We start from the raw sequence: 18,895 nt of genomic DNA, 5'->3' as shown, positions 1-18,895 counted from the left end.
TCTTGGGAAATTCGAAAAGCTATACCAGTCAAACCATTGTTCGGTTTCAATTTTAGAGAGGAGTTGCATTATACTTCCGTTGAAATTCATCAAAACAATCTTATTAATCTCCCCCTCCCCCACATACACGCTTCGCTCTGCTCGAAGTCCAAAAATGGTATATTATGATTTATAATGTCAAAGACTTATCACCAGTATTTTGGTTAGTAACGTAACGCAAATTACAAATTACCTTTGCAGTAACGCTGTGGGAATTTCATTATATTTGATTTAAATTAACGCAATTGTTTAAAAGTAATATTTCTATGGAGTAACGTGTCATTTTCCACGTTACTAAAACAAGCCGTGTGTGTAGAATGTATGACAAAAACTAGGGGCTAGGATATTCAAGAAAAATTAATAATCAATAAAATGTATTTAAGATTCTGAAAGTTTTAGATCATAAATATAATAATCAACAATATTATTAAAAGATCCCAAGAATTAATACTTATACATTTTGTTCATGTATAACATTAGGTCATTAACAATTTGCCTACATTTGGCGCACACTGGAGGGTTCAAGGGTATCAACTGCTACTCCTGATTTTTTTGATGGTTGGGTGGGTGGACCCCTGACCCCAAAATATCATAGAAATTCTACTATTTAAAAAAAGATTAAAAATAAACTATTTTAAATAATCTATAATCTATTATAGCCATTAGCCTATTAGTCAATAAAGAGGTAACTGGTTCAATATATTATGCTACCACTATTTATTTTTGACTGTGCGCCACCGGTTACTACTACTTACACCTACTACTTATTGGTCGTTATGGGTTGATTTTGTAATTTTTTTTTTTTAAGTAACGTTAATTGTAACGCTCTAATTTTTGAATTAAAAAAGTAAAGTAACGCGATAGAAACAATGTCGGGTGACGCGAATGTAATTTAAATGAAAATATTTAATGTAACGAGAAACGTAATCGTATTACTTTTCTAAAGTAACGTTTACGCCCAACGCTGCTTATCGCTAAAGTGTTCTACTTTTTAATCACACCGTATACAACACCGCTGTAATGCGGGACGGTCCGTGTGTTATTGAACATACAAAAATAAAAATCGATCGACGAATGGCGACAGCGTTACGGCCTGTAAGCAGTCTGTCTGGCACCGTTGCGGGCGAACGATCGCACAATACGATATTATCATTATAATATTGTTATAGTCTTAGTCTGTTCGGCACAGTGTACGCACAAACGACGTGTCATTTTCGAGCTCTAATCCTGCTGCAGGTGAGTACGCGGCCATATTATCTAAATAATAATAATAATAATAATGTCAAAACGATATAGTTTTATTTTATTTATAATTTTATAATCAATTGAGAAAATTCAAAATATCGCAGTGATTTATGATTGATATTATCATTGCAGTTTCGTGTGCTGCGGAACGACATTATTTAAATGCCGGCCGCACCTGGACTTATATAATAATATGTTATTGTATTTTAACACGGCCGATTGAGGGTCACGGTCAGGGTTATGTTGGCAATAATATTAAATTATTATCTTCTTGCGTGTACTTTTTTCGATCACGTCATTTAAACAATATGCAAATACCTGTTTACCTATTGCAGACTGTCTTATCTCGTTGTAACACTTGTACGAGCAGATATTGACTCACCGCGTACACGAAACATGGGTAATATTTTCTCTTATCCGCGTTGACCTTGAATATTGCGTAAGGCAGATTGGTCATTGCCGCCACGATGTGCAGTACTGCACGAATTCGTATCTTAAAACACTTTTATGTATATGCATAGAAATTATAAAAACTGATTTTGACTTTTACAGTTTCGTGAAATGCGAAAATTGTATCGCAGATGTTTGTCTGTGGGGGCCTATGTAGACCATTAGGCAATTTTCGTTTTTGTCGAATTTTCAAAAGAATTTCAGACGAGTGTTTTTAAATTGTACAATAATTTGTGAACAATTCGATTGATGTTCCATCTTATCTAAAAGCGATGTTTCCCTTTCGATTAGGCTAATAGTTATTAGTGTAATTGGGTCATGGCATTTTTTAAATTAATTAATACAAAAACTTACACTATATATACCTACATGTATTTTAAATCATAAAAAGTTTCCAGTGTTCGTGATATTCATAATATTATTAAAAAAATTATCAGGAAATCACTGTGGCCTGTAATATGGATGACAAGCAAAACAGTGTTTAATGTAATTAGTTTTTTTAGATTTTCGTTCTTTTAGATATTTCTGCAGGCTGAAATGTATAAATTATATGAATACTTTCATAGGCATTGCCGTAACTATTTCGTATTCTTTACAAAGCAATAGAAACGAAAGTTTAGACAGTTAATATTTTCACACTTATAATATTGTAATATTTGTATATAAAAAAAAGTTATAACTATATTTGTAAATGTAATATTTATACACTTTAATATAATCACTTAAAAGTTAAAAGTGTAATTCAATAGATCTATAATATGATATTGATATTTGATGTATTGTATTGTAACATAAGATACTCGTTACACGTGTATAATGTACCTATAGTAATAACTATTATAGTTCACCGTAGGTCTATAATAATATAATATGAATCATTACTTTTAATTTGTCTTTATGACTGTGCGGGTACAACGACTAATTCAAACCTAATCAATAATTATTAATAGTTATATTATAATAACTACTGACCCAACTACCTAAGACACATTTAAACAAAATATTCGCTAAAAAAAAATTACGATATTTTTTGGATACCTACTTACTTATCTACTATAATAAATATATTATATTGTTATACTATACATAATAATACGGTCCCGGGTTTTCGCCGCCATGAAAATCATAAACTTTTTAAACACTAGTAATTTTCTCGTCGTCGTGTTGGTGTAACGAAGTATATTTCGTAGTACAGCTGGACCGACAGCTTCGTGTATTTTATGAGTATGTGTCACTGGCGTATTTCCAAGGACAGCCATAATATTCGTCTATAGAACGAAATAATATATATATATATATATATATAAATATTCACCACGCACGTCCAACCTTCAAGCTTAGCGTATAAGTTGCACACACACACACACACACACATTGTTCGTTATCAAATGCAAAATCGTTTTTCATTGCGTTTCAATGTGAGTTTGTACTGCACAGGTACAGAATGAATAATACAATTTATTTCACTTTCGACACGACGCGACGCGACTCGGTATAATCCCTCGCGTAGGTGTCGATGATCAATGCATATTTTTGATGAATCATTTTTTTTTCCAATATCATTATTATTCATATTTTATTTGAATGGAGTCAGACGTTTTTTTTAACTACTATTGATATAGTTAATCAGACACTAATGAACGAGTAACGTTTTTTTTTTTTTTTTTTTCGTGCAATGCTTTGATAGAGTGAGACTCATAATAGTGTGACGAGTGAACAGTAGTGAACCGTTGTACGAGATGAACTTTCGTCGTGTACATTAACCAAATATTTTAGGTATGTGCTAATAAAACTGGCCATGATGATCCAAACATGACGTTTCTTCTCTGATGCAAACCTATTGGCTATCATATATTGTTGGATATTTATCAACGTTTAAAACTACCAATGTATAATTTACCTATATATGCATTATTGAAGTGTTTATATTACGCCGAATATTTCAGATGATATTATACATTGATATGTTAAACATCAATGAGAATCTTAAAGTGGGTTTGAGCTTATATTTGTCGATCCAAATATGTATTTTGATAAAAGGACCTATAATTATTTATATGACTAATTATTGACTATTGTTATACAATTTAAATGCCAATGTTAACGTTTGAATGAATACAGATGACTAACTTATAAGCCTGATATTATACCACATTACCAAATAGTATTGTAATTTACATTTACGAAATTGTTATGAAAAGATTAACCGTATAAAATTCGTTTTAGAGTAGGTATTCAAAAAGAGAGCAATGATTAGGCGATTTGCGATTACCGTTCCCTTTTGCCATATTATTTTTGTATGATGTAAATTCACCGGAAATAACTCGCAGTTTTAACATTTAATTCCATGTTGAATATATAAAATGTTGATGAATATTACTTGTAGTTTAAAAAAACATAAAGATTTCATAATTTATAGGTATATCACATGACATTTAACAAGTCCCAAAGATTATTTTACTTTCGTATAGATGCATATAAATACTTAGTACCTACATGCCTGTTGCCTATAGTCAACGGTTGAGAATATAATCTGAATATTTCAAGATATTATTTTATTCGTGTAGATATTATACTGTAAGTACATTATATTTGTGTAGGTAGTTCGATGGTTAATTACACATTTCAATTTTCAATAAACTTGTTTGAACTTCCAACTGATCGAACTCACTCTATAATTCCAAAATAACGTAGAAAATGTTAAAACATTATTTATAATTGTTTGGCAACAGTGAATAACTGACAAAAATTTACAACCTATATGGAACCATGTATTGCATTTTCAAGGTTTTTGACCGGTCGAAAAATTTTTTATCGATATTTATAGAAAACAAATTGATAAATTTTATAATATGATAATGACTGATATATATGATATATACACCTACCACTGACATACTACTCAATATTTTTCCTCAAAATTGAGAAATTATAGATAATAATATTATGTTTTTATTGTTGATTTGCGTTTCTATTACGATAAAAATCGGTAAAGCGAAATCGGTTACGGTCAGAAAAAAAAGTCGTATCCAGCCCAAAAACTGTAGCGATACGTCAAACGACTTTCGTGAATAAAATATGGTGATAAATTCTTTACGAAAGGTATTTCCATCTATAATTAATTACGAATTACGTTTCTCTTGCGTGTCACCGTCACGTTTATATTTCAATAACTAATAAATAATATTGCGACAAACGTATTGCAATATATTGTATAATATAATATATTATAATATGACACTGTCAAAGAACACGGCTCATCATTATGCGGTAAGTGATATCGGCGGCGCGATATAATCTGAATGTATTATTATCCGTTCTGATGTTTGATTTTATTAGAGTTTTGAAAAAAATGCACACACAAAATATAAGTGCCTCGAATCCATCGGTCGTTTAAATTAAACACTATTGTCGTTATCCGGCGCATTTTTCGAATTCCTTTCAACTGAACGCCGCACAATAACGCGTCCACGACGGACGAGCCCTCTGCAGAATACAATATAAATGCTGCGCGACACCGAACGAATCAATTAAAAATAAATTTGTGATTCGGGATCGGCGGCGGTCCTCTCGTTGAACAAACACCGCACGTATGCATAATATTATAATACGCTATGTAGGCATTATCACTATACGCGCCAGAACCGTCGTATATGGCAGATAGTGCATATTATTATTATTATTATTATATTTTGCTACTATTTCGCGTCGAGAATGCGTTACTCGGAGAGGGGAGGCGGCGCAATCGCCCGAGGCAAAATATCATCGCGTTAATATTCTTTTTTTTCCATCGCTGCGATGAGTCACGGTAAATTTTATACGCCGACAGACGGCAAACATTATCGCTCAGTTTGTGCCGGCCACTCGACGGGTTAACTGCCTATATACAACATAAATTCATAAATTTTATATTATGTAGGTACCCCGTGCCCATATAGTATTACACGATTTTTTTACCGTCTATACGCTTTATTAATTTTTATTATTTTTTTTTTTTTGGTTTCAGAACTCCGTCGGCAACACCACACCATCCGATATAATATCACCATGACTTACTACACGACAAGGGTAAGTCTATCATCGTATAATATTGCTATCGTCATCCCAGTCACGGGCGAGATAATATTATCTTCGCACCCGTTACGATGATGCACAACATCGCAAAGATGGTCCACGATGGATAATCAGGAGCTCCGTTTCGGACTTCACGATATTTACACGCTAGCTTAACCGAAATTAGCACGATAAACGGTATTTTACGGTGTTTTAATGCCGCAGAAACGTTTGTTGAGCTCGGTAGTCGAGATCCAAAAATATTTCCAGTCCCAATGACCCGGTTAGGTTACCCGGTTAGGGTACCTACGCGGTTTATTCACCTAGAATTGTTATTTAATTTTGTTTGTATTTCTCGTGCAGTGCACTCCCACGGTCCGCCCGGCAGCCGATTTCGACGCCGAAGCCGACGCCACCGTACTTAGGACAGCCATGAAAGGATTCGGTACGGACGAGCAGGCCATCATCGACGTGCTGGCAAGACGGTCCAACACTCAGAGACAGGAGATCAAAGAATCTTTCAAGACACTCTACGGAAAGGTAATAAATATATTGAAGACATAATAAAGTGGATACTCTTCATAAATATATTATAACGAGAATGCACCAAAGAGAGAGCGTCGAGATGCTGCGTGGCTTACTAATTTTCGGAGAAAGTCTATGAGACTTCTCGTAAGATTGCGTTTACTTATTTGACATTATTCATCATAGTACGATGTGGAGCGCATATTATGTGGGACGTTGAAATTATATTATCGGCCCTCATCATAGTTCTGCGTGCGCAGGCATAGTTTGTACAATCGATCGGATATATCTAGCGGTTGGTTTGACCTTAAATACATTTAAAAAATGTAAAAAAAAAAACACACACAATAAACACTATATACTATTATAGATACCTACTATTAATAATAATATACACTCGGTACCTATATGTACAATGAACAACAATGATAATTATTACTTTTATATTATAGTAGTAGCACACTATAATAGCAGTACGTAATGCACTTCAGTTTATTAATAATTATTATATTGGTTAGTTGCGTGTTCTGCGATAATGTGAGTCGTCTTGGCTGACTTTCGTTTATGTAGGAGTGCACGACCCCGAAAAAAAAATTGAACCTAAACATACCTTTATAACCTACGTTTATGATCTATGCTGCAGCGTGTAAAGTTAACGGTACCAGGATATCGTTTATTATTGTAATAATGTAAATTTTTTAGTGGACGAATTAATAGAAAACCGAAGAATGTGACGAAATCACATAATGCCGATGTGTGCATTGCAGTTGTTATTTTATCATGCGTAGTTTATGAATAGATATATGCTGTATTTGTTGTAAACTTTTGTACAACGTGTACAGCACTTTGTTTCGACGATAATATACCTATTCGTTTACCTATTATCATCGCTGTATAGGTTTACCGACACAGTGTACCTATAATACACAATAAATATTTTTAGGTAGGTACGTGAGAAATCGGTTGCCTTGTGATATATCAGTGTTCCCTATAGCGAAATTCGAATATAAAAGTATTGGCATGCGTGATAGCCGATATAGGTATAGTGCTTGAATTGGTGAGAAAGGGGGGGAGGAGTAGCTCTTCTTCTTTTTTTTGAAAATAGTTTAGCATATACCTTCTAATATTATACTGCAATCGATAAGATATTTAAATCGTCAGGTGCGTACGCATACTGTTTTAAACTTTTGCATAGCTATCGTATTATATATATTTTTCAATTCAATCTATAAAATAATTTATACTCATCAATCATCACTAGTATTTTCTCTCTTTTTTGTAAAAATGTATACATTACCTTGAACATTTTTATCATGTACTACGTGATAATATGTATATGAGTGTGTTATTTTTTTGCTTTGAGTCTGAAATCCAAACGAAACTAAATACATTTTAGTTCTTTTTTTCTGATCACGGAGACCATTGTTTTAATGGTTTCATTATTAAAAACGATAATAAACATAACATTTTATTGCGCTACATATATTAGTGTCCTGAAAACAAATTACAATAAAATTTAATTAGTTACGAATAACTCATAATTTACAAATTTAAATTTAATACAAACGAATTTGGCATAAAAATAACTATACTACCAGCTAGTACCTATACCAAGTATTAGGTAAAAACTAGGAGATACATAGGTACTTAATATTATCGATGTCGAAACACTGATATATCTTGATGAATCTATCTCATCAGATATCACACTTCTCTTAGTTTTTTTTTTAATTAACACGTCATATATTATTTGTTACTTTTAACTTTCATAAAATATAATATAACAAATTTATAATTTAGTATCAGTTAAACATAATATAATTTTTATATTTTATTGTTATTTAACATGGTACATATTTTATACTATAAAACAAAATATGTAATGTATATATAATTGTGGATGATATCTATAATTAAATAAAAATCGTACAGCTATATTTTTCTATTGATTATATATACATTTATAAAGATACTATACATGGTGATTATACAGCATTGTTATTATTGAACTTAAGACAAAGTCTGTTTAATTAAAAGTTCAAATAAATGTAACTACTACTAATGAATCGCTAGTAATGATAAAATTACAATTATCCGAAATCAAACAATTTCTGATCAAATATAATATTATATTATAATTATCAATGTTACACGCGCGTTATAGACTTTGAAGTTGAAATTATAATAATGCAAATATGTAATGTGTCCATTATTATACTGTAGCACAATATATGAACAAAAAAAGATAATATTTTTATTTTTATTTATTTATTTTTCTTCAAATATTCGTTAAGTAGATAATATCTTAATTTGAAATGCGTTGGTATATTATAATAAACAATTAAATATTTACGAAAAAAAGATAAATGCTGAATTTCCAACAAAATATCAAATTGTTTAATTTGAATTGTCGTAGAGTATTCAGTTTAATATTATTATCTATGGTACGGCATCGCATACAATCATTTCTATTGTTTTTTGCCTGGTGTATTTTTACCACATAATAATATAATCACAACCAGTTCGTTCAAGAACGCATCGTACATAATGCATCATTATTATATTATGATACATTATATATTATATCTGTGTGTAGTATATATCGTAACCTTGCCAAGGGAATGTGTTTAAAAAATAATTATAACGTACGCTTCTTTGCCGTGCAGGATTTAATCGACGATCTGAAGAGCGAACTCGGTGGGAACTTTGAGAACGCCATTGTCGCTCTGATGACTCCACTTCCGGAGTTCTACGCCAAGGAGTTGAAAGACGCCATCAGTGGCGTGGGCACCGACGAAGAGGCCATTGCCGAAATTTTGGGCACTCTCAGCAACTTCGGAGTCCGAACCATTTCCTCTGTCTACGAAAAACGTAACAATAATATAATATTATTAGTGCGAACCTTTAGTCGAATTTCGCACAGCACTGCAGCTGTTAAACTTCGTATTTATTCACACCTATCGTTTTACAGAATACGGAAACTCGTTGGAAGACGATTTGAAATCCGACACTTCGGGATCTTTCCAGAGGTTGTTGGTGTCTTTGTGCTGCGTAAGTAACGGTCGTGTAATACGTATAGTACATATAAATCGATAAAAACTATTTTTGTAAGACAAACTGAATAATTACGTGTGCTATATTATTATCTATATCGTGCACACGACGCAACAGGTTAATACCTATAATAGTACAATATCAACGTTATCTCTACTCAGGTATAATAATATAATGCTTCAGTAGACTACCGTTTTATAAATTGTTTGGTAAAAAGTGTACGAGTGCGCGCTCAGTTCCAGAGTTATATCAAAAATTATAAAATTATTTTTATAGATTGCTAATACGAGTATTAGGGTACAAAATTCGACGCAATCTCACCATTACTTTATCGAAATTTGATTACCGATATTATACACAGTGACACTGGATGATGACAAAACATTTATTTAAGTTCTGGTTAAATTGTATTTTATACATAGGTATCTTATCGGTTTGATTTGGTTAAAGTGTAAAATACCTAGGTGGTAAGTATTTCATAAGATATAACCGTTTATAATATTTTATATATAACGCATAATATACCGACACACGTTCGACAGTCAAACATATCGTATTATATATACTATTATACATTTATACGTACCTAATACGTATAGGTACCTATGCAAAACGAATAACGATTGGGTATAACGGCAACGTATACATATTTATAAAATATTGGTGTTAAGAGTAGACTTAAATTACATTGCACAATCGTAGTTTCTAGTGCGGTTAGGTCAACTAGAAAGGATAGCAATATCGATCAGTGATCACTGGCATCGCGCGGATAACTTGATAGTCAATACACGTGTATTTGATGATTACGTGTAAGACAAAGATATATTTTGTAATTTTCATTTTTTTATATATTTTAATGATAATAATACGACCACAATATTATAATATACAATAATGAATCATTTAAATTTTACGTTTTATAGGCCAATCGCGATGAAGACGTGGAAGTCGATCGCAGCGCCGCGGTCGCGGACGCCCAGGCTCTAATTGACGCAGGTATGAAATCCAATTTTTGAATTTAAACAATTAATAATAATAGTAATGAATGAATGATTCCAATCGACAAATGCTGTCTAACTGAAGCAGAGACGTTTTTACCAATTATATTATTTATTAATTTTACCATATTATATAGGCATTATATAATAAACTTTCATATTTATGCACTCGCTACTATATTGTGCTTAGGACTTTGCTAAAACGTAAGATAAAACACACTAGTCACTAGGTATGTACAATAAAGTATTTTGTTTAGTGTGGGTTATACGAATCGATTACTAATGGTGATATGTATCATGGTTATAATTTGTTTAGCCTGATGTGTGTTAAATCATTATTATATGTAGGTAGGTTAGTTGTATATCTGTATAATATTTATACGAACTATTTAATGAAATTAATTTATATTTCAAATTGTGAACTTATGCCCCCCCTCCCACACGAACATGTTTAGTGGGGCCCATTGTCTTCTTGAAGAATAAATAAAACTAAAAAGTAAATAAATATAATATAATATACCTTTTATATTTTCCAGGTGAAGCTCAATGGGGCACGGACGAGTCGACTTTCAATTCGATTTTGGCCACTCGCTCCTATCCACAGCTGAGAGCCATTTTCGAAGAGTACGAGAACCTCACTGGCAATGACATCGTAGAGACCATCAAGAACGAAACTTCCGGCGCTCTGGAACACGGCTTTTTGACCATCGGTTAGTGTTTCCTCTCTCTCTCTCTCCTCTCAAATAAGCCGCTACAGCCTACAATAAGAAACAACTAATATAATATAATATTAATTATAAATAAACATAAACGATTACCCATTATCTCGGTAGCTGGTAGCTTCGAAGTTTTCTCGGCTTTATAACTTGAACACTTACTTTGATTTCATATGTTATTTTAACGGTAAATTAAAATGTCGTCGTATATAAATATAATATGGTATTATGTAATACATTGTACAGTGAAAAGTGCCAAGAAGAAGAGCGACTACTACGCCGACCAGTTGGAAGCCTCGATGGCGGGCTTCGGCACCAGCGACCGTCAGCTGATCAGGATCATCGTAGGCAGATCTGAAATCGATTTGGGAGACATCAAACAGTCCTACGAGACCATTTACGGTACTCCGTTGGCCGACAGAATCGCCGTAAGTCACCATATTACCGTACAATATAATATAATAATAAATAGTATTATTATGTACACGTATAACACAAAGGTATCATAGGTTCTAACCACGAATTGAGATAATATATCACAACGTATTCATGGTTATAGCAGTATACGCGCCATATTCGTATCATCACACACGCTCGTATAAAATATATAGCTAACAAACGGTGCCTAGAGTACGCCTGATAATAATAATTTATCATAAATTATAATTTTTAATATTATATATACTATTATAAATTATAATTCGTGATATATTTTTTACTGTGCACTTGCTATTTCGTAAAACTCGACAGTACACAAGTATACCTAATAATATGTAGCTCGGCACGACGTGGCGATCGGCCGTTGCAGTTGTCTATTATTAAAACGCGCAAATTATTATGGACGTCCGTAACTGTACACGACCGACTATAATACGAGTCGTTTTTTTTTTTTTTGGTCTTAACATATTGTTACCTAGGTATATGATTATTATGTTGTCGATGGGTTCACATATATCGTATTATAACAACGAGGTATTTGTTGTGTGTCGAACGTGTCAATAACGAAATCAGTTAATCGAGATTATTGATATTAATTTCAAATCCACTAGAATCCGTTCATGTTTGAAATGATGGGCACAGTGGATAACAATTTCCCCAAACACCTATAATATAATAATATTCGATTTGTTTATACTGCACGTCTTTCAAATGAAGATTTAATGAAAATATAATTTTTATTTAAAAAACTGTCACTATTTAAACAACAGTAGGTATACCTACGCAGCCCAGTGATCGATACACATAATACAATAAAATATATATTTTGTTAGTAATCTATAAATAAAAAGGCTACCGCGTTACGGACGGGTTAAAAGACAATATCATTATGTTTTTACATTTTACCTGTTAGAATGCCATTTTTACCATTGAACAATCTCTACACAGATCTATGTAGTACATTATGGAGCAAAGCTATTAAATTCTGTAATTGACAATATTATAATCGTATTGTCACTTACACCGCTAACATGGCCCCATTAGCGAACGAAGAAACCAAAAAACGGTGTTTACTAACCCGTAACTACCTATACAATAGTATGCGTTTCAACACGGAGAAACTACCAACACCGATGGTTTTTTTTTAAATCGAGTTAATATATTATATATAATATTACCTATACAATAATATCACAATGGTAAAAATCCTTTTTGTCGGTTTTAATTGTTTTAATTGTTTAAATAGACAACTGCAGCGTACGGTATTTATAATATGTCCCAGTTTATACAGACATACATAACATATATTATAATAATATAACATATTATACACAAAATCTATAACATCGCGCATAACCCGTATTGCCCACCGATTGTAATAATCTTTAACTAAAAATATACAATGTATAATAACATAATAATAATAATATACAAATTGTATTATTTTTATCATTGTGCAACAATATATGTATGTGACGTTTATTTATTATCATAAGTAAAATTCGATGATTGTATATGCACGCGATCGAATTATAGTTGTTGTTTTACCATTGTTCGACGGGCGTGGCGACAAATGATAGTCATGTACCTACATTGTTGTACAACTATATATTATTATAATAGTACAAATGCAATACCAATATTTATGCTACATCGGTTAATGAGGTTTTGTTTTAGGGCGACACCTCTGGGGATTACAAGCGTCTGTTATTGGCTCTCGTGCTCTAATAAAGCTTAGAAATGCATGAGGAAAGGCACTTCAGTTCTTGCTTTATACCTGTACCGACTTTTAATTTCATGTAAATAATAAACTATTTAAAATATCGTTTTTTTTTTTTATTATTTTTTTTATTCATATTTATACAAAACCGATTGAACATAATTATATTTGTTTTATTTGCAATAGTATATTTTATTATAATCCATTTTTTATTTATTTATTTATATCAAAGTCCATAACCGCACAAATTAGATATTGTGGCCCATAATAATATAATATATTATATTATATTAGACTCTGAGCGGAGCAAAACAAAATTTCTACCAAAAGGATGCTTTGATTTCAACATATATAGTATTTTATCTTTTAGAAAATTGGATCAAGGTAGTACTTTAAAGAGGTCGTTTTTCGATTTTCTCACAAGTTTTTTAACTCCGCAGGAAAAACCACCAACATTTATTTTTTCTAACGCTTTCTTTATCACCATAGAAACGAATAAAATGTAAAAACTACCTAGCTATATTTTATACTATTAATGATAACTATTATTATATAATATACATGTTTATGATTCATAAATTTTCTTTTGTCCGCTCAGTATCGTTTTTTATCGAATGCAATCATTACATTCAAATCGAATATTGTAAGAATACACTATCATATTCTATGACCGAAAGGACAATGGACAAACTTTCACCACCACTAACCTACTCCACCCCGCTGCACTTACCCATTTTTTTTTTATATTTGTGTTTATTTTATGGATTTCAAAAACACTTGCAACATTGTGAAAAAACACAAAAGCGCATAACACTATGTAATTATATTATTCAAAGTTTACTCGTGTACGACTATAGGTGCATTCACGCAAAGTCAAAGTTTCTTCATTAGTGAGAAGACTTTTCGTGCAAGATATTACGGGATAAAAGTAAACAAAAACGAAATTTTGTTTTTGATCTTTCAAATTGTATGTCATAAAAGTTGCCTATAAGAACCCCTCAAAAATCCTGCACGGGAAGTCCTCTTAAATATTATAGTCATTTAATTTTTTTGAGGGGACACAATAACTAATAATACTATACACGGCGAGTTCACGGCAAGGGAAAATTCTCAGTTCGGAGCTGAGATTTGAAGATTTTAATTTGGTGGAGAAATCCTTTGAAAATGTAACGTTCTACTATTTTATTAAATTGCACATCAACTTTGTATTGGTAAATAATCGTGTTTTGCTACATCATACCTATAATGGCTAATACACATTCCTAATAATGTATTTGAATATGGTACACGATCAAAAAATCAATTGATAACAATAATACCTAATAACACGGGAAGTTTCTAACATCACTAATTCCTTTCTTGTGTTGGTTAAAAAAAGTTGATATTATAATCAGGTACTCCAATATAGTCTAATCATAGGGTATAATACATATTGTGGGCAATGATGACATATAAAACGATAATATTATAAGACATTAAAACCATGGTAACATAGAACGAAAATATGGTTGTTACGTATTTATTTAATTTATATCTGTTCCCAGAGCGATTGTGGTTCAGATTACAAAAATTTGCTTATCACACTTGTGTCGCAATAATGCTTTTAAAAAGGCTCTTTCATTCCACCGCCATTGTGGACGCGCACAGATTACTCTACTGACTATAGTACTACTACAACCAACAACTGCAACTACTACTATACTACGTCCTGAAGTAGATATTTCACAAAATGTGTCTTAAATTATTGTCATTCAATATACATACGTAATGTAATAGATCAATTTTTTTTTTAAATTTATTAATAAATGTCCATTGTTAAAGTTTCGCATACAGTTGTTATTAAGAATTCGATTTCTTCACCGCAGAGAGAAAGAATTTACTCACTCGTGGGATACTATATATTTCACTATAATATTAATATGCTTTATATTTTATATAAACGTACTAACATAATTTATGTACCGTTATATTGTTACGAGTGTATTATTATTTAGATATATTTTCCTGATTATTATTATTATTATATTATGAATTAAATTAATATTATGTAACATTATCGCTAAATAAATTTTTTTGTTCTTGCGTTAACTAGAATCGGCTTGTTTATTTTTATTTTTGTACGTATGCAGAGTGATAATACTGCCTTCTACCCAAGTGAATTGTTGCATGTTAAAAACAATCACTTCACATTATATTTTATAATTTATTATATTATAATATTCACTCGCACGGTACCAGGTAGCACAATATTGTTAATATTTGATATTATTATATACGTCATAATATTATATGGAAAAAAAACTAGTAAAATTGAATATTTTTCCATTGATAACACTGCTTACCTCAATGGCTAAATAAATTTATAGATTAGAATGGATAATTGAGTTGTTTTTCAAATCAGATGCAGCATAGTGTACGATGCGACGGAAAAAGCTGTGCGAGTGATAAAATTTAGATGTAAAAGGTGTCCAAACCGCGTTCATCACCCAGTTAAACTCCATAAATCATATTCTTATAAGTCATAAGTTTATAACGATCTATTATAGTAATTATTATTCATATGCAGTACCGTAAACTGCAGGAACTTAATGCGGGGGTGGGGGTCATCATAGTAATTACATTGAGTTAATTTAAATTAAATTTTTATATTTCGCTGTAATAATATTGCAAATACACATTATACCTTACATATAGACATAATATAGTGGGCAAGAAGAAATGAGGAATCCATGATGGTATTACGATAGAATCTATTTAGGAGTATACATTAAATATTATAACAAAATTAGTATAAACGATAGTGTTATAAGGACTTAATAATATTAAAACCAATCGTAAATCGCAATTTTGTTTTTTTTAGGGCGATTGCGGAGCGGAGTGTAAAAGTCTATTGAGAACTATCGTTGATCAATAATAATCATAATTATTTTTATATTATTATAAAATATAACAATACCTTAAATGCCATGGCATAATAATATTATTCAACGCATATGCTTTTTATAATTATTGTTTCCGTATACTCTTTAGCTGTGCGTATTATATACTATTATATACCTATACCTATTCTTGTTATCAGTATTTACTTTTTACTTATTACGTTTATACCTATATTTTTCTATATTAAATTTTGTAAACAATTTATTTCTAGTATACGAAGACAATGCACGTTATAGTTAATCGGCCCACACAAATTACACAAATTATATTATAGTTTTATTTAAATGTCAACTATTTATTAGGTAATTATTAAATTATTTATTTATTATTTAGGTATGTAAAAAAAATTATGATTTTTTGGCCACACAAACTATTAGTACCTAACTACTATTATGAATGTAAAAATTCTTTTTTTTATACCAATTTGAATATTATAGACCGCTTATGAGCAGATATGCACAATTGTTTTCGTTGAATGTTTCCTATGATAATATTTTAGGCATGGCTGCGTGAGTAGGTAAGTGAGTATAGTGGATTTCCGGTCACAAACTATACTATAAATAACATGAAATCATGGATCATCGTCATTCATCACAAGTTTAAATTAATTAGATAACAATAAATTATTAAACAAATCTCAAATAATAAAATCAATGAATTATCTTCACCGGGCTTCACGTAAAAAGACATTGTTTAAGCATTTATTATTTTATTATCTAAATATATGAAAAATCGTGTTATCAATATTATGACTTGATAAGATATAAGACAGATATATATGTAACGAGGTGGATTTATAAATAAAATAAAATATGGATTTATAAATCCACCTTGATAATATGTAATAACCAATAAGATTACTTGCCAGTTACATAATAGGCCTATGCAGCCCGTGTATTTCCAACGTATATGATTTTGGCCAGGTTTTTGTACAATTATCCCTCCTGTGTGGGTGGTTTGAAAAAAATGTATAATCTTGCGGACCTGCAGCGGTGCATCCATTCGTTTGTGTTTCGTTTGTTGCCTATTCGCACGTCCGTCACGGCGTCATCCGTGGTATAAAACCAGCTACCAACCAATAGTGCTCCGGATAATGCCACTGTCATGGCAGAACTCTGCGGGGCAATAAATCCAACATAAGCTAACGCAAAACAGCACGACACGATCCAAATGTAATGCAGTTGGTGAACTCGACAGACAGTATCCAAATAGGGTTGGGGATCACGGATACAATCTAATAGCAAAAGCGAAAAGACCCAAGTCCTAAGGCGGCCATGCAATACGTATGATCGATTCGTTTGACCAACCAACCGGAAAAAAAGAACGGAATTTCACCACCGACACATTGATTTCCTATGGCTAAACCCTGTAAAGTTTTTGTCCACGATTGCTCATCAGTTATCACTGCAGGGTGGTATTTTCGAGTTAAGGTCTCCACTCTCCATGTACCTGAAAGAAAAGCAAGCTATTTTCAAAAATTTAAAGCGAACGATTCTTTTATTAAAATCAATTGTATTATATTATTTTAGATTCTGAGTGAAACGATGAATGTATTGATTTTACAATGATGTGTGTTTTTTTTTTTATTTTTTTTTTTATTTTTTTATTTTTGTGTCTGTGTACACGATAAGTAGTCGAAATAATGCTTCGATTTTCGACTTCAGTATCTTGTTCGATGGGAAAGTGAATATCGTTGGTGCATTGGGGAGGTCAAAATTTTAATTTCCCAGTAGTTTTCAAAAGCGATGTGAAAAACAAAAGAAAAATTAAGGAAAAACGGGAATTTTTACGCAAAATCGATTTTTAACAAAATCGATTTTGGTTATTGGTGTAACTCTAAAACAAATGACCGTAGATGCATGAAATTTTCACTGGTTGTTTATATTTGCATTTTCTATACACCATAAAATTTACAAAATATTTTGACTCTTTTTGAGCTGTTTACGGCCATTGTCAGTTTTCAATTTTCTTAGTTTTTTTTTCTATAAATATCAATAAAATTTTATCTGTTGAGTAAAAAAGCTTGAAAATTTAATAGAAGGCTCCTAGGTTATTGTTTCAAAGGCAGATGAAAAAAATTAAAAATCCTTAGTCACAGTTTTTAATTATAAGCATTTAAAGTTCAAATTTTGACAAAATACGGAAAAATCACGAAAAATAGCAAATTATTTTGATGAGAATTCAATAAGATAAGATTACTCATAAGTTTGTCTACCTTTATCAAAAAAAAAATGTCTAGAAGAAACTTAAATTAAATTTTTATGAGCGTCTGAAATTTATATTTTTACAACATTTGATATTTACTCGATTTCTCATGTAACAATTTTCTTATTTTATTGTAATTAAAAAACGAATGACTGTAGATACTTGAAAATTTCACTGAATGTTTATATTAGCATTTTCTATACACCATAAAATGTTGAAAATATTTTGACTCTTTTTGAGCTGTTTACGGACATTGTCAGTTTTCAATTTTTTTAGTTTTTTTTCTATAAATATCAATAAATTTTTATTTGTTGGGTAAAAAAGCGTGAAAATTTAATATAAGGCTCCTGATATATCGTTCTAATAGCAGTTGAAAAATATTAAAAATACATAGGCACAATTTTTTTTTATAAGCATTTAAAGTTCAAATTTTGACAACATTTATCAAATTTATAATTTATTAATTATTTTGTAGTTAAAAATTTATAAATTTTTAACTTTTATGGCTAAGG

The 18,895-nt window shown here is 31.1% G+C and overlaps 1 protein-coding gene across 5 annotated transcripts; it reads left to right on the top strand.

Moving 5' to 3' along the window:
• Window positions 1-1,118: 1,118 nt before the first annotated feature.
• Window positions 1,119-16,631, top strand: LOC132940204 (annexin B9-like). 5 transcript variants are annotated; one of them, XM_061007671.1, is made up of 10 exons: window positions 5,551-5,649; window positions 5,741-5,802; window positions 6,151-6,327; window positions 8,979-9,183; window positions 9,284-9,363; window positions 10,290-10,362; window positions 10,901-11,074; window positions 11,327-11,508; window positions 13,196-13,317; window positions 16,099-16,631. In XM_061007671.1, the coding sequence occupies exons 2-9, from the start codon at window positions 5,782-5,784 to the stop codon at window positions 13,244-13,246; spliced, it is 963 nt and encodes a 320-aa protein (XP_060863654.1). In that variant the 5' UTR covers window positions 5,551-5,649; window positions 5,741-5,781; the 3' UTR covers window positions 13,247-13,317; window positions 16,099-16,631. The 5 variants fall into 5 exon arrangements, with proteins under 5 accessions (XP_060863652.1, XP_060863654.1, XP_060863653.1 ...); XM_061007670.1 differs by lacking the exon at window positions 16,099-16,631 and adding an exon at window positions 14,783-15,332; XM_061007669.1 differs by lacking the exons at window positions 5,551-5,649; window positions 13,196-13,317; window positions 16,099-16,631 and adding exons at window positions 1,119-1,275; window positions 14,783-15,332.
• The last annotated feature ends 2,264 nt before the right edge of the window (window positions 16,632-18,895 follow it).

Source organism: Metopolophium dirhodum, chromosome 3, assembly GCF_019925205.1.
Source record: "Metopolophium dirhodum isolate CAU chromosome 3, ASM1992520v1, whole genome shotgun sequence".
In the NCBI taxonomy this organism is placed as follows: Eukaryota; Metazoa; Arthropoda; class Insecta; order Hemiptera; family Aphididae; genus Metopolophium; species Metopolophium dirhodum.
The sequence above is the reverse complement of the archived record's forward strand: the minus strand, read 5'-3'. Positions and strand labels throughout refer to the sequence as shown.

Bases quoted from the DNA above. Each gene is read 5' to 3' on its own strand.
- LOC132940204 (XM_061007667.1), top strand. From the start codon at position 5,782: ATGACTTACTACACGACAAGG. The intron at 9,184-9,283 runs GTAACAATAATA...ATCGTTTTACAG, and splicing joins TTCCTCTGTCTACGAAAAAC to AATACGGAAACTCGTTGGAA. The intron at 11,509-16,098 runs GTAAGTCACCAT...TGTTTTTTTTAG, and splicing joins CGTTGGCCGACAGAATCGCC to GGCGATTGCGGAGCGGAGTG.